At 47.8% G+C, this 15695-nt stretch overlaps 1 protein-coding gene across 1 annotated transcript in view; it reads left to right on the forward strand.

Annotated features, from left to right (window-relative positions):
• ORC3 (origin recognition complex subunit 3) overlaps nucleotides 1–15695 on the forward strand; it is a 308070-nt gene that overhangs the window by 225108 nt on the left and 67267 nt on the right. Inside the window, exon 15 of the mRNA XM_078648189.1 lies at nucleotides 5332–5432. Within this exon, the coding sequence (XP_078504315.1) occupies nucleotides 5332–5432 (101 nt within the window). The remainder of the gene's footprint in view (nucleotides 1–5331; nucleotides 5433–15695) is intronic.

Here is a 15695-nt window from a genome sequence, read left to right on the forward strand (position 1 = left end):
GCAATTGCGGGTCGGCGGAAGGAGAGGGAGGCGCAACTTGTGGCAATCGAGGCAGACTTGGGGGCGCTGGAGGTGGTGGCGCGTACTGAAGATACGCCCGGGCGCATCATCGGCTGTCCCTCAAGACCGCGGAATACCAAGCGACGGTGACGGAGGCAGCGAAGAAGATGGCTGCCACTAGGGAGGGCAGGATATACGACCAGGGAGACAAGGCGGGTAAGCTCCTGGCATGGCTCGACAAAAAACAACAAGCGAGCAAGGTAGTGGCTGAAATCCGTACAATGGATGGCTCTGTTGTAACAGAACCACGTGACATAGTCACAGAATTTGCTCGTCATTTTCGGGCAGTCTATAGTAGGGGGTCTGACCGGCCGGAAGAAGACTCGGTCGCATTGCTAGCGGACCTTAGGATGCCGACCCTCTCTGACGTGCAGCGCAATCTCCTGGAGGCGCCGCTCACCGTGGCGGAGGTGGAGCGTGCCATCGGGGATCTCCGTCCTGGTAAGGCGCTCGGGCCTAACGGCCTCCCGATTGAGCTCTACAAGCTCAAGCCGGATGGCATCAGCTCTTATCTCAAGCGCATGTTTGAAGAAAGTAAGTCCAAAGGAATATTACCCCGCGATCAAAGGCTAGCAACCATCATAGCGATTCCTAAAGAAGGGAAACCTAGGGAGTTGTGTGCCTCATATAGGCCTATCTCCTGCTGAATGCGGAACCAAAAATACTAGCGAAAGTCCTTGCTAATAGGCTCCAGCCGGTCCTCAGCACCCTGGTTCATCCGGACCAATCCGGGTTCATGCCCCACCGTAATACAACAGTTAATCTCCGTCGGCTGAATGGGGTGTTGGGGAGATGCCATACGATAAGTGAAGATGCAGTGGTGGTATCGCTCGACGCTACAATGGCCTTCGATACCCTCGAATGGCCCTACATGATGGCGGTCCTTCGCAAACTGGGTTTTCACCCCAGTTTCATCTCTTGGGTGTGGCTCCTTTATTCCGAGCCGCTTGCCCAGGTGGTCATGAAAAGGTTTTTGAGGCCTTCACCCTGGAGAGGGGGACTCGCCAGGGGGGCCCTTTCTCGGCCCTTTTGTTTGCCCTTTCCCTTGAGCCACTGCCACCTGGATCAGACAGGACGTCTCCCTTAAAGGACTGCGATGGGCTGACTGCTGGGAGGACAGGATCTCCCTGACGCAGACGACATCCTCCTCTACCTCTCGAGGCCCCGGAGATCGCTGATCGTGGCTCTGGATATTTTTACAAACTTTGGCAAGAACTCCGGCTACAGCATCAACTGGAGTAAATCCTTTTAATACGTCCTCCAAGGTGGCACCCCCGTACTTCCTCGTGACTGTCCCATAAAGGTGGTCACAGAGGGCTTCACATATTTGGGCATTTTTGTATCGAAAGACAAGACCGCCATGTATGATAGAAATCTGCTCCCGCCCCTTACGAGGCTTAAGCGCGACTCTGCTGCCTGGCAGAAGCTCCCGGTTTCCCTATTGGGCCGGGCGGCACTGTTTAAAATGATGGCGCTACCCCGATTTCTTTATGCCCTGCAGAATTACCCTGACCTGATTCCCTCTTCATATTTCACGGCTGTTGAGGCGGTGCAGAGAAACCTCCTGTGGTCCGCGCACCCAGAATAGCCCTGCAGAAGCTGACGCTGGGGTGGTATGATGGAGGGATTGCCCTGCCCGACATACGTAGGTACTACTGGGCCGCACATCTATCGGCCATTAACCAGGGCACCTATTGCGATGGTAACGACCCCGGGTATGGCATGTGCAGGTGGCTCCTACCGGGGGGGAATTATGAAGCAGCGCTGTACTCACGGCCAGGTAGACATGCGCTTACGGGGCCGACTCTCCACACAGTGCAATTATGGCACATAGTCCAACGTAATATGGGCTGGCATAATAGGCTCACCCTGGCCACCCCGCTCTGGGTTTCGGAACGACTTGGCCTCTTGGGCCGAACGAAGGGGTTCCGGAACTGGGACCTTATCGGTATTTCCCGTATAGGGGATCTCTGGAACTCTAATGGGGTCAAATCCTTTCCATCCCTACAGGCTACATATGAGCTAACCGACATTGAGTACTTTCGGTACCTCCAAGTCCATCACTCACTGCAGAACCACATTCCACTGGGCACTGTGCCCCCACAAGCATCCCCCCCTTGAAGATAGACTGTTAGATGGACACATACAGGAACACGCAATCTCACTCGTCTACAAGAAATTGATAAATAATCTTCCCGATCTGCTCCATAACCTTAAGGGAAGGTGGGAGGCTGATGGTCTAGAAATCGACGAGGAAGAGTGGAGGTTTGCGCTAACTTCCCCAAGGAGGTGGCTATCTCATCTAGGCTGCGGCTCATCCAGCTTAAAATTCTACATAGAGTGTACATATCGAACACACGGCTGAAAAGGATGGGTAGATGTGAGGGTGATGAGTGTAGGAGGGGGTGCGGAATGTCTGGCTCTTTCTTTCACATGATATGGGAATACCCACTATTGCAGGCCTACTGGGTGAAGGGGGTGCGCTGCATGCAAGTGGTTTGGGGGATGGAGTTGCGCCCGGAGGCGAAGCGATGCATTCTAAACATATGGGAGCCAACGGACTTACCAGCTAGAGGCAGGCTCTGGGTAACACTCGGCCAAATGGTGGCTAAGCAAGATTCTGGGGGGCAGTCGTGCCTCCACGTCTCTCTGAATGGAAACGAGACATGGGCTGGTGCATGTTGCAAGAGAAGATGGTGTATGTAGCCCGAGGGTGCCCCCACAAATGGGGGGGAGATATGGGACAAATGGAACGAATACAGAGGTAACATCTGCGAACCCCCCCAGCCTCGGCGACCGGTACTTGAGGTTGACGACTAATTGTTATGATTTATTGCAGTCTTATTGCCATAATGGTGATGTAACACTGGACCTTCTGTATGATCTGCTGTGCGTGTGTGTAGCCCTTGAATGTGACCATGTTGGCCGCTGTTTGGTCTTATTCTCAATAAAAAGATTTTTTTTTAAAAATCTAAACATTTATGACATTTTCGAATTCACTTGGTAGAAAAGCGATTGTTTTGGATGGAAGAAGTAGAAGTCCGACTGATACACTTACCTGCATGGTTAGTTCTTAGTTCAAGGCTCACTTCTGTCCTCAGACAGTGGGTACCTTTCTCCCTAGCAGTGGGATCGAAATCTGTTTCTCTAAACTGCAAAGCCATGCATACCCACCACAACACGTGTTTGACCACACCTTCTTTGCCCAGTTTCATCATATATAGGTCAGCCTAAGGCTCGCCTTAGGTGGGAATAGTTAGGTTTTTGGACAAGTTAGAAGACTGCTGGGTACCCATCTACTTGGAGCAGTAGAGAGCAAAAAACTAGGAGTAACTATGGTTGCTCAACATTAAAGGTATCACCAGCCTACCATCCAACCCCGTACTTCCCAAACTTTTGGAACCATGACCCAATTTCAGAATGGCAACTTTCGTGACCCACCTTTCTTTAACAGAAATGAGGGTGGCGATTTTTTCAATGTAACTAAAGCATTGTGTGGTAGCGCAATGTCATTTACAAACAGCACATATTGTACATTGCAATGGCCACTAAATTTGCACAGACATACAGCTTTACTACTAGAACTATATTACACGCACATGATCATGGGTGGAAATCTGGTTTCAGTGAATATTTATAATTTGTGCATCACCAAGTGTCTTGATTCTTTTTGAGCCCATGAAAATCTTTGTTTCTACCACACTTTAGAATTACAAAAATACTGCTTCCTATTTTGGTTTCCTAACTGCTGAACATGTACAGGCATTTACATTTTGTTGTGTTAAAAAAATAATAACCAACATTTTCCTTTCACACTTACTGTACCCCAAAATGTTAGTCCCATAATACACTTTATTTTTTTTCTCTTGCTGCAAAGTGAGAGGAATTTGTAAACCCCAATCCCACGTTAAAAAAAAATAAGCAGCAATTGTTCAGAAGACCTAGCTTGACATTTGACCTCTGTCTTTAAAGCGCAGGAAATGTGACGAGATAAATACAGAATTTAAAGTCATATTCATTTATATAATGCTTGGAATTTTACAACCCACCTAAAATCAGCTTGTCACCTACAGTTAAGGAAACACTGATCCAGATAATCTCCACGGCTTGTCCTCGGTCCATCCGCCCTGAACCGAGGTCAAAAGCCCAATGGTCAATTTCAGCTCTGAACTAAGACAAGCTTGCCAGTTTGGATCCGTGCTCTGCTCATGCTTGTAGTACCTCCATATACTCATTCGTACCCTCCCTCTCAGTACCCTACATTTATTGTGTCAAACAACTCAACCTTATACTATCCCAGCTCACTACCTTGTCTGCCTAAACAACACATCTCTTTGTTCAAAAAGAACTTAAATAGTAGATGTAATTTTCCTCACCACTTAAGTGATGTTTCTTGCCAACATACACTTTCCAACAGACCCAAAGTTTGTAGTGTATTTACATGATAGAAAGAATACGTTTGAAAAAAAGGCGTTCTTCTGGATTCTGAGTCACTGCAACAATACCAGGCAGTGTATGATAAGCGAGTTTGTAAGAGATTTCCCGCTTACCTATCAAGTCTGATTGAACATTCACCAACTGATGTCAAGTCCAGAATATCCACTCAGCAGAAAGAAAACCAAAACGTTTTAGAATCATGTTCATACAGTTAAATCAACATTGCCACAAAAAAGGTTGTTGCACTAATGAAATGATCTTCAGTCAAACTTATTATTATATAGAATATTGGTAACCAGTTTCTCACTGTGTAGGGACTGGCGCAAATGCCGTTATTCATATTTCAGCTGCACATGAATTATTCTTGCTCTAATATTGGACATTTCATCCTTGAAGATGCTTTCATTGTTGATCCACTATCGGTAAGGCTTTTTACATGTGCAGTGCTCTGTCTGCCACTTTCTCTTCCTGGATAAGTAAGTAGTATGCTTGTTTTATGCAGATTATCTTTAGGAACATTAGTCCACGCAAGCCATCAAGTAACCATTTGTTGATATGTTTGACCTTCAGTACTTTCATCCTGACACAAGGCTGACTTTTCTTAGAAGGAATTATACAATAACCACGCCTCATTCATCCAACGTGTGAATGATAATTTGGGGTGTAATGCCTGCTATGAAATGCTCATTTACAGCCTTTTTCATAATAGTTCTATTCAATAATGTTTTCAGTTTTAAGTTTATTTTCTCTCAAAAAACAAAAAAAAAACAGTTTCTCTGTGCTGTTTGACACTGGCCGTGGCTAAACCTTTCTGTGCCGTTTGTTGTCGAACAGGCGTAGATTCTGGTCAAGTCGATCAACTCAGGAATGGGGAGGAAGAAGACGTTTCACCTCAGAAGACGTTGCAGAAAACTGATCTGTATCATCTTCAGAAGGTTAGAATAATTTTCTTTTTTGTTGACTATTTTCCACATCCCGCATCTTCTGTTTCCTTTCTGGATATTTAGAGGACATACTATGTGTGTAGCCTACCCTACCCCAGCATTTCTCAGAATATGATCTGTTGGTTTTGTAGCTTTGCAATTTCACACATCCCATTCTTTCTTAAGGCTATCTGTCAGTTCTGAAATAACACAGTTGATTCCCATTTGTTACAAAAAGCTATTGGATTCTACTAATCCAGTGAATTCCCAGACAGTCTTCGCTCTTGTGGCATCTGAGAACCTCTGTACTCCTCAACCTATTCCATGTAGCTGATGTTTTAAATATTGATCTGTATTCCATTTAATGTCTCATGCACTACAGGCGAGAGCTGTGGTTCTACTAACTCTCCTCTAAGGTAGGTCACAAGGTAGAGCTAATGGTTGTCTCATTAATTCCTGCGAAACTGGAGTGCTCAGACTTAACTCCCCGCTTCCAATCAATCTATTGGCTAAGCACCCTTCAGTGCCTTACTTTGGTTTACCTCAGAGTTTCAAGCTAATTAACCTTCAGTAAGATGTGGCAGTATCGGTCGGACTGCTATCCCAGCAAAATGTATGTATTATTTTATTTCTCTGTCCTTATAATTTCTGTTATTAACACATGGAAAGTGGCAATGTTGTTCCTATATATTCACTACCAGAGTAGCTTAACTTACGCCAACATCGTGGGCTGTTTAGGGTAATTGATGATTCATTACCTTATAGGATACAGTTCTCCCATCTTTCTGAAATGCAAAAAATCTGTTTGATTGCTCTGCATTTTGCAATGTCGGTAAATCAAATCGGAAAAGAGTCTATGGCCTTCAGGGCTTGCACGATTGTGAGAGGAGGAAAGATATGGAGGCTCTGCTAGATTTGCAATTCTGATATTGTGCCACTTGATGGTCTCTGGATTCGTGGTACAATTCTTTTGACTGTTCTTATGTCTGTCATTAGGTAGCACTTTTTTAAATCTAGTTGTATTTCCCTCAGTCCATATTATTATTTTCTCATCTATGAACATGTAAGAGCAATGTATGAATACACAACCTGTCAGCAGACTAGTAGTGCCAGGCATACACATTTTTCCCATCTTCTATTTCTCTTGGCAATCAGACTTTAATAACAAAAGAGAAAATAGTAAAATATAGTATAGCATCTATTTAATGCAGGTAAGCATTACAAATTCAGTACTCTGGTGCATCAATAAAACTAGAAATTACATTACAATGCCTCGAGATTTTGCTTTTTCAAATCAGAAACAGAATGCAGAGCTACACAAATAGTGACCCTTATGCATGTGAATATTCATTCAACTCATTCCTTCAAACATGGAGTCCCTGAGTGGTCAGCGCTTCAAAACCGGTGACATCACTTCCTGCTCAAACTAAGCAAAATAATATCTCCCAAATGTTTCTACCTGCCACCAGGAGGTGGACTCTTTGCTTTGCTGTGTAGTCCAAGAACAATTGGAGTTGTCATCTTCATAAAGTATTGGGTGTGATGCCTGAGGAAACCACTATCATAGTTCCTGCAGCTGGAGAAAGTAGGACAATGATGCTGCTTTCACCAAAGGATTTTGTAAAATACCCTCTTCTATCCAAGATTTTAATCACTCGTCAAAGCTGTGACCATCCTGGTGGATCTGGATTTTATTATGCTAGGGCACTTCATCTGGAACTGCCAGGAAAGAGAATTTGAAATCTACAGATCACAACGAATTAAGCTGCTTGTACTTCTGTCAAGGAGAGAGCATTTCTCCCTGACATTGTAAAACCTGCTTTGGTTTCCATTAGCAAGAAGAACAGAAGTTAAAGTACTTTATATTATACATATCACAAGAAGCTACAAGCATTCCTGAAGTACTATTTGACTTGGTGCATCACTGGCCGTTAGTAGATGTGTGTCGAGCTATGTACCCCAAGCTCAGGAGACTACTCTTTCTTCTCCCACCTTCACAGGCTACACACTCGATTGGACAGCATAGTGGGCTTGGCCGACCTCCTCACCTCGGTCCTGTCCATGTCCTACCTGGCTAAGACTTTCTCAGATCATAACCCACTGCAGGTTGATACACAATGATGGAAAGTACCCAATTCAGTCCCGACATGGTGACTACAATCCCTGTTGCTGGAAGACGCTGCTTTTAAATCCACCATCCAGGAATTGATTACTTTGCAAACCGGACACGGCCTCCACCCCCTAGTTGAATGAAAAACCTTTAAAGTTGTAACACTGAGGTATGCATCAAACCGATTACGTAGGCCCGCCAAGTTCAAGCCTCTTAACTTTGAGACATTGAGAATTCCCTGGAGGCACTGGAGGTGAGAGCATGCGCTTGACTACACCTTTAGTGAAGATTTGGAGAGGGAGAAGGACAGCCAAGCAACATTGATGGAACACCTATGCTGCCTAGACCCAACAGCGCATGTTACTCAGACCCATGCGGAGGCCTATAGACCAGGGAGACTATTAGCTGGGCACGTCACGTCAAACCACATCACACATGGGCTCCCATCCATATTATTAGGCACCAGGGAAGCACAACAAGTACTACACAAGGGAGATTATCCTTGCTTTTCATTCCTAATATGCCATGATAAACGGGTGGGCGGCCTTGACTTTTGACTCTCAGTGCTAATTCCTGGGGGACATTACTCTGCCCCAAGTGGTAGCGGGACAGTAGGCTTCCATTTACGGAGCATGACAGTAAACAGATGATTTGTCCACTCCTAATAGGCTGCCCGCCCAGGAGTGACTGCCTACCACTTTAATTTTATGGAATTTATCAGTCCTGTCTGGCTCAAGACTCCTTCGGCTCTTTCATAAGGCCAAGAAACTATGGACTCTCCCGTCTTCACTGTGATGAGGCCTTGGTTGTGCCTATACCAAAGCCCTGCCGAAACTCTACCACCCCTTCGTTATATAGACTGATTTCTCTTCTCATCTACGGATTACAAAATCCTAGCTGAGTAATCCTACCCATTTGGACCAGAATAGATGTATCCCCTTCTGAAACACCTTTCTAAACATTAAACGTCTCTACTCCGTCACAGCGGAGGCCCCCTTGGAGGTGATCAAACTCTGTGTTGGGCCTGGACCTTTTTGCAGGGTTATCCCCAGACCTTTTGCCTTCTTCCTCCTATTTATTTTGACCTGTTTATGTTGGTTTTATAGGACTCTGGGCACTTTACCACTGCTAACTAATGCTAAAGTGCATATGCTGTCTGTCTAATTTGTATTGGTAATTGGTTTATCTGTGATTGGCATATTTGAATTACTAGTTGGTCTCTAGTAAAGTGCACCAGGTGTGACCAGGGCCTGTAAGTCAAATGCTACTAGTGGACCTGCAGTGCTGATTGTGCCTCCCACACAGGTATCCCTGCAAAAATGACTCAGTACTGCCACTGCAGTGTCTGTGTGTGCAGTTTTTAACTGCCATGTCAACCTGGCAAGTGCATTCATTTGCCAGGCCCAGACCTCCCCTTTTACTACATGTAAGTCCCAAAGCAGCTCCATGGGCAGGGTGCAGTGTATTTAGAAGTTAGTACATGTACTGGTGTGTTTGACATGTTCTAATAGTGGAATACTGCTAATTTTGTTTTTAGGTCTCGCCTGTCAATGCGCATGCGCATTGAGCGGAGCGAGACTATAGGGGCTTAAACAGAGTTTAACCAGACTGGCGATTTGATGAAGTGCATGTGCGCTTTTAGCTCAATGCGCAAGCGCAATGAGTTCAAATGCGCGGGCACAGCATCAAATCGCCAGCCAACTGTTGCCCAGCTTGGTGCCGCCAGCAGCTCTTCCCGCTCCGCCCCCAGCTGCATCAAAGGCTTTCACGGCCGGCCGGCCGGCCGGCCGTGCTTTCAGTTTCCCGGCCTGGCGTGAAAGCCTTTTATTGCTTTTGCCTGCTGTAGTTATTGTTTTTTAACTTGTTAAACCATGCGTAACTCGTTTAATTTTGCGGCCGCTTTGCCTCCCACTCGCTCGCATCCCGCCCCCCCACCAGGCTCACGCTTCTCCAGCCTTCCTGCTTTGGCTTTTTCTGGGCTGAGCTCTCGTGCTTTCAGAAGAGCTTCATCCCGCATATCAGAACGTTTTTTAAAAATCAAATCATGGCAAGTTACGTCTTTCGCTCGTTTAATTTTGCGGCCGCTTTGCCTCCCACTCGCTCGCATCCCGCCCCCCACCAGGCTCACGCTTCTCCAGCCTTCCTGCTTTGGCACCTTGGTGCCTTGTACTTCATGTATTCTATTGTCACTTACTGCTACCATAGCAAAGCTTATGTGAATGATTTAATTTCTGTGTTACCTTGGACTTTCTTTGTACAGCACACTCAAGCGTTCGAGCAATGCCAGCACTATGTAAAACTCCATAAATATTAAATAAACAAAGGAAGTAGGATGGATGTGCCCCACTACAAAGTTTGCTAAGTGCTTTGCACACCTTTGTTCATGCATGGGACTAAGACCGCAGAAGTCTAATTCACGCAGGCATGTAGGACTTGGTAACACAGTACCACAGCAACGTTACTTTACGTATTTCAAAATGCCTCTACCCCGTGGTGTCCTTTTTCAGAATGCTAATGCAGCGCCTTCCAAGCAGGCACGAGGGCTTTCTGGCCCTTAGAATGTCGGGCAGTGTTTAGTGGTCCTGTCCACATTGAATATGAATATCTCTACCCACCTCACCGTTACCTCTCGCTGCCTTCCCCTCTGCGTCCTCCTCGTCCCTACATCTTCCAACCGCCCTCTCTTTCTGTCTCTCCACCCCACCCTGTTCTTTCTCTCCGTCACCCTCTCCCCTCCCTTGCCCTCTCTTACAAAGTCACTGCATGCCTGTGTGGCTCGCTCTGTCTCACCCACTCCCGCTTCTTTCTCTGCCCCTTTCCTTTTCCGTCCCTCTTCTCTCACCACAAACCGAAAGTGCCTCCCAGCAGAGCACACAGGCATCCCAGCACTTTAAGGTAAGGATGGCGTTTTGAAAGTAGCAAGAACGTGTCTCGCAGGCACCCCACCCTCCTCGAAAAACACCCAGAACAGCTGCGTTAATCAGCATTTCGCAAATGATGCCACCAGAGTTCACGGCCCAGCAGTATGACACGGAGACATTACGGCTTAATTCCGAGATTACCGCCTCTCTACCCACTTCACCATTACCTCTCACTGTCTTCCCCTTTGCGTCCTCCTCATCCCTTCATCTTCCAACCGCCCTCTCTTTCTGTCTCTCCACCCCACCCCGTTCTCTTGTCTCCATCACCCTCTCCCCTTCCTCGCCCTCTCTTACACAGTCACCGCATGCCTGTGTGTCCGTTCTGTCTCAACCACTCCTGCTTCTTTCTCTGCCCCTTTTCCTTTTCCGTCCCTCTTCTCTCAACACAAACCGAAAGTGCCTGCCAGCAGAGCACACGGGCTTCCCAGCACTTTAAGGCAAGGATGGCGTTTTGAAAGTAGCAAGAACTTGTCTTGAAGGCACCCCGCCCCCTCGAAAACACTCAAAAAAGCAGCGTTAATCTGCATTTCTCCACTTGAGTTCACGGCCCAGCGGTAATGACACACAGACATTATGGCTAATTTCTGAGATTACCGCCTGCGGTAAACGAGCCTGCACGGACGGACGCATTTGCGCATTTTATGCACACTGCGCCACTGCATCTGTGGCGTGGTTTTAGGTCACAAAGAAGTATTTTTTTTGCTTTGAAGCCAACTGCACCTCCCCTCTCTCTCACGGCCGCCAGGCCGTGTTATTTTGCTCGCATTTCTCCTCCCCCTCCCCGGCCGTCAGCACCTCCCCTCTCTCTCACGGCCGCCAGGCCGTGTTATTTTTTCAGCCTCCCCTTTTTTTTTTTTAGCCCCTGTTGTGCCGCCCGACTTGTTTCTTTTTGTTTTCGCACCTCCCCTCTCTCTCACGGCTGCCAGGCCGTGTCTCCCTTTATTTTGAATTACCTGATAACAACGTTCATTTTCTTTCTTTTTAGCATCACATGGCAGTCTGAAAATAGAATTCTTAATCAGTGTTGCATTCCAAATGCTATAGGTGTCACATTCGCGAAAGTTATAACTATTGGCATTGTAAATGACAAAGCTATCAATTTAGCTGTTTTAAAAACCAACAAATAAAGAAAATATTTGTCATTTACAAGACCAATAGCTCCAACTTTTCTAATGCGAGACCTATTGCATTTCCAATGCTTGTTTCACTATTGCAAGGGATATCTCTCCCACAGAGTAACATGGGGATTGCCTTGAAATATCTTTTAAGTGTAATTTGTCCTTGGGAGCAGTTGGAGATTTTGAGTTTGGGGTCTCTGAACTCACAGTTTACAAATACATCTGTAGGTGGACCTGAAGTGTGTTTTAGGTATCAAAGAAACGGAGTACTTGGGCCAACAGTGGGCCAAGAGCACTTTCAGTTTGCTCTGCTTCCATTTGAGCTTACCAGCGCCCCTCCGATGTTCTCCAAGATGATGGCTCTGGTGGCAGCACATCTACGGAGGTCAGGTGTTCCAGTCTTTCCCCCGCATCAATGATTGGCACTTGAAGGCGGGCTCACCCCAGGCAGTTGTCTCCCACCTCAAGACCATGGCGAACCTTCTGCATTCTCTGGGGTACACTATCAATGTGCCGAAGTCCCACCTGGTTTCCTCTCAGATGCTTCCTTTTATCTGAGCTGTTATTGACCTGTTTATGTGGGATCTGCAGTGGGACCTTAAGTAATACCCAACTATAATGTCACTTTACCCTTTGTTTTTTCAGTGAAAAAAAAAAAAAAATATATATATATATATATATATATATATATATATGTGTATATGTATATATATGTATATATATGTATGTGTTCGAGGCATGTGGGCTGCTAAATTCATATCTTTTGCATTAGATCGCCGCCTAGTGTTGGGTCCGGATGATCGCACATTGTTGTCCTGGAAGAGTCTTCGAAGTATCCTGAGATAGGTGGCTCCTCCCCTGGACTACAGTGCGCATGGGCATCGGCTCCATCCCCAGATTGGTTTTTTCCGCCATTGGGTTCGGATGCGGTCTCGACGTCTCTCTGTCGGAACCGAGAAAAACTAGCTTTTTACGGCCAAAAGGCCTTACTTTCATTGCGTCGGTATTGTTTGCGCACGGTCTCGAGTTCTTCCGTCTCTTTGAGTCGGATTCTACGGAGTCGTCTCACTCTTCGGACATCGAGGCCTTCTCATCGCAACACGACCGCAACTTTTCAGCATGGAGCGGAGCCCGTTTAAATACTGTCCCGTCTGTGGGTCGAAATACCCACATATCGATGTGCACCCGGTCTGTAACAAGTGCCTCTCGCCGGACCACAACGAGGACAACTGCATGGCCTGCTCCAGATTCAGGTCAAAGAAGACTCTCAAGCTTCGGCGCGCGGTGCGCCTTGAGGCCAGACAAGCGGCCCCGGATCCAGAAAACATCTTCGGCGACCAAGAAGAGGAGGGCCAGAGCCATCATCTTCAAATTTCACCGCCCGCGACGGACGTCGAGGCAGATCCGGAAGACGACGATGGAGTCGTGGGTCAAGGCCTTGAATACGTCGACGAGGTAGGGGACGTCGAAGAAGTTTATGGGGCCGCGGAAGATAGCTCGGGTGATGAGCTATGCCCCGAAGGTTATGCGGATCAGGCTCGGGTCACGGGATCGCCAGTCGGCCTTACCCAAGACCCCGTACCGCAAGCCACGGCCCCGCCTTCAGGCCCGGCCACAGACATACTTGCTGTGCTGCCCGTAGCGAAACCGAAACTAAAACCAACGGTATCGACTACACCTAAAATGGCCGACCCGAAACCGAAACCGAAACTTACGGATTCGAGCGTCCCTAAGATGGCGGCCGTTCCACCAAAGAAACCGAAACCTGCTGCCTCATCGACTCCATCGGCCTCCGGTCCACAGAAGTCGAAGAAAACTGTCGATTCGACAGTGTCGACATCGTCGACAGAAGAGGTTTCCTCTAAGAAGGGAGTTCGGCACGGGTCGACCGGTGCGACGCCTTCAAAGCCCGCCAAAGCCGGCGACAAGACTCCGGTTCCGACTGGGACGTCGTTAGTCGGGCGCGTGGTGGAGACGGAGCCGGCAAAATCACACGGATCGAAAGCTGGAAGCTCAACACAAGGACTCTGTGTCTACGGCTGCAGCGTCAACGTCTAGGACTCAGAAGGGCCAACAAGACGTCGGATCCGAGGGCAAGGTGAAGGCCTCCTCGTCGGCGCCAAGTGCCGCTGTGAGTGACGCGTCCCCCATCGCCGCTTCACTACAGAGGATTCGGGAGAAGGCATCTGCGACGTCGGCTCCGATGCCATCGCACCAGAAGCCGATGGACTTGCCGGCGAAGCCTGCTGGTAAACTTCTCTTCCTTCTGCCGCCCAAGGAGGCTCCGAAGGCCTTTACGCCAAAAACGGCGCCAAAGACATCGGAATCGTCAACGTCTGGAGCACTGACAGGTCGACTACTCGACTCAGGAGAAGATTCTGAGCGTTTTATCGACGCAGACACGGGCAAATTGACCCTTTACAAAAGAAAGATCACTTCGCAACCAGTGGACTCCTATGTTATCCCACTGAAGAAGAAAAAGCTTGCTCAGGACGCTTCAGCCCTGATAGAACCTATCCAGCCTCCCCCTAGAAGGAGCCCAACACCTTCCCCAGACCACTCTGAGGGTGAGGGATATGGAGAAGATGACCAATACACTTTCCCCGTCAATGAACCCGATGCACAGCAAGATTCCTATGACGACATAGGTGACCAAGGCACCCAGGATGTGGGGCAGGACCAACAGCCTTTCAGTGCACGTGCATCCCCAACAGAAGATTCTGCAGGTTTTCATGCACTCATTGAACGGGCAGCTGCTAATCATGATGTGGACATGCATGCTGACCCAGTAGAAGAAGACTTTCTATTTGACACTTTTTCAGTCTCTGAAAGGACAGTAAAGACACTGCCTATGCTCAAAGGGGTCCTTAAGCATGCTGCGGACATCTTTAAAGAACCCACCAGGGCGAGGGTGGTCAATCCACGCATCGAGAAGAAGTACAGACCAGCCCCTGCAGACCCTGCATACATTCGGGGACAGTTGCCGCTTAACTCCCTTGTGGTCGCAAATGCCCGCAAACGGGCGAACTCCCAAACGACGGGTGAAGCTCCTCCCCCGGACAAGGAGTCAAAAGTGCTGGAGGCAGGGGGCAAAAGGGTAGCTGCGTAGGCTGCCAATTTCTGGCGTATTGCCAATACACAGGCACTATTGGCACGTTATGATAGGGCGCATTACGACACCCTAGAGCAAGTTTTACAACACCTGCCTCCGCAGTTTCAAGAGGCTACCAGACTGCTTATAGAGGAGGGAAAACTAATCTCTAACGCAGCCATAAAGTGTGCACTTGATGCCGCAGACACAGCAGCTAGGGCTATTAACACTAGCGTCATGCTGAGACGACAGGCATGGCTCCGCATATCGGGGTTTAAACCGGACATTCAAACAACCATACTCAATCAGCCCGTCAATCCTGATAGACTGTTTGGTCCTGATGTTGACACCACCCTCGAAAAGATTAAGAAAGACAACGAAACTGCTAAGTCTATGGGGGCCCTACAATCACAACAGTTCCGGGGCAACACTTTTCGTAGCTCAGGTGCACGTGGAGTCACCAGAGGACAGATGGGTCAACAGTCACAGTTCTCCAGAGGTGGAGCACAGTCCTCGTACCCCAAGCAGAACAAAGGGGGTTATCGAGGAAACAGCACCAGAGGGCGTGGCAGAGGAAACAACAATTCCCGCTCCTCTGCCCCAAACAAACAGTGACTCTCTGTCACTGCCCCCCGACCATTTAACACCTGTCGGGGGAAGACTCCAGCAGTTCCTGCCAGTCTGGACAAACATCACCACAGACAGGTGGGTACGACAACTTGTCCAGTACGGTTATTGTCTAGAGTTAAAGTCCACTCCACCCAACATTCCACCAAGGCAACGGCCTATGTCCGCAGAGCATTTGCACTTATTGCAGCAGGAAGTGGTGGTGATGCTGCAAAAAGGCGCAATCGAGCTCGTGCCAGTGGAGGAGGAAGGCACGGGGGTATATTCCCTGTACTTCCTTATTCCAAAGAAGGACGGATCTCTCAGACCCATTCTGGATCTGCGTCCCCTCAACCTGTATATACTGTCAGAACATTTCCATATGCTTACACTGCAACAGATTCTTCCCTTGTTAAACCAAGGGGACTT

This window comes from Lissotriton helveticus, chromosome 6, assembly GCF_964261635.1.
Source record: "Lissotriton helveticus chromosome 6, aLisHel1.1, whole genome shotgun sequence".
NCBI classification, from domain to species: domain Eukaryota; kingdom Metazoa; phylum Chordata; class Amphibia; order Caudata; family Salamandridae; genus Lissotriton; species Lissotriton helveticus.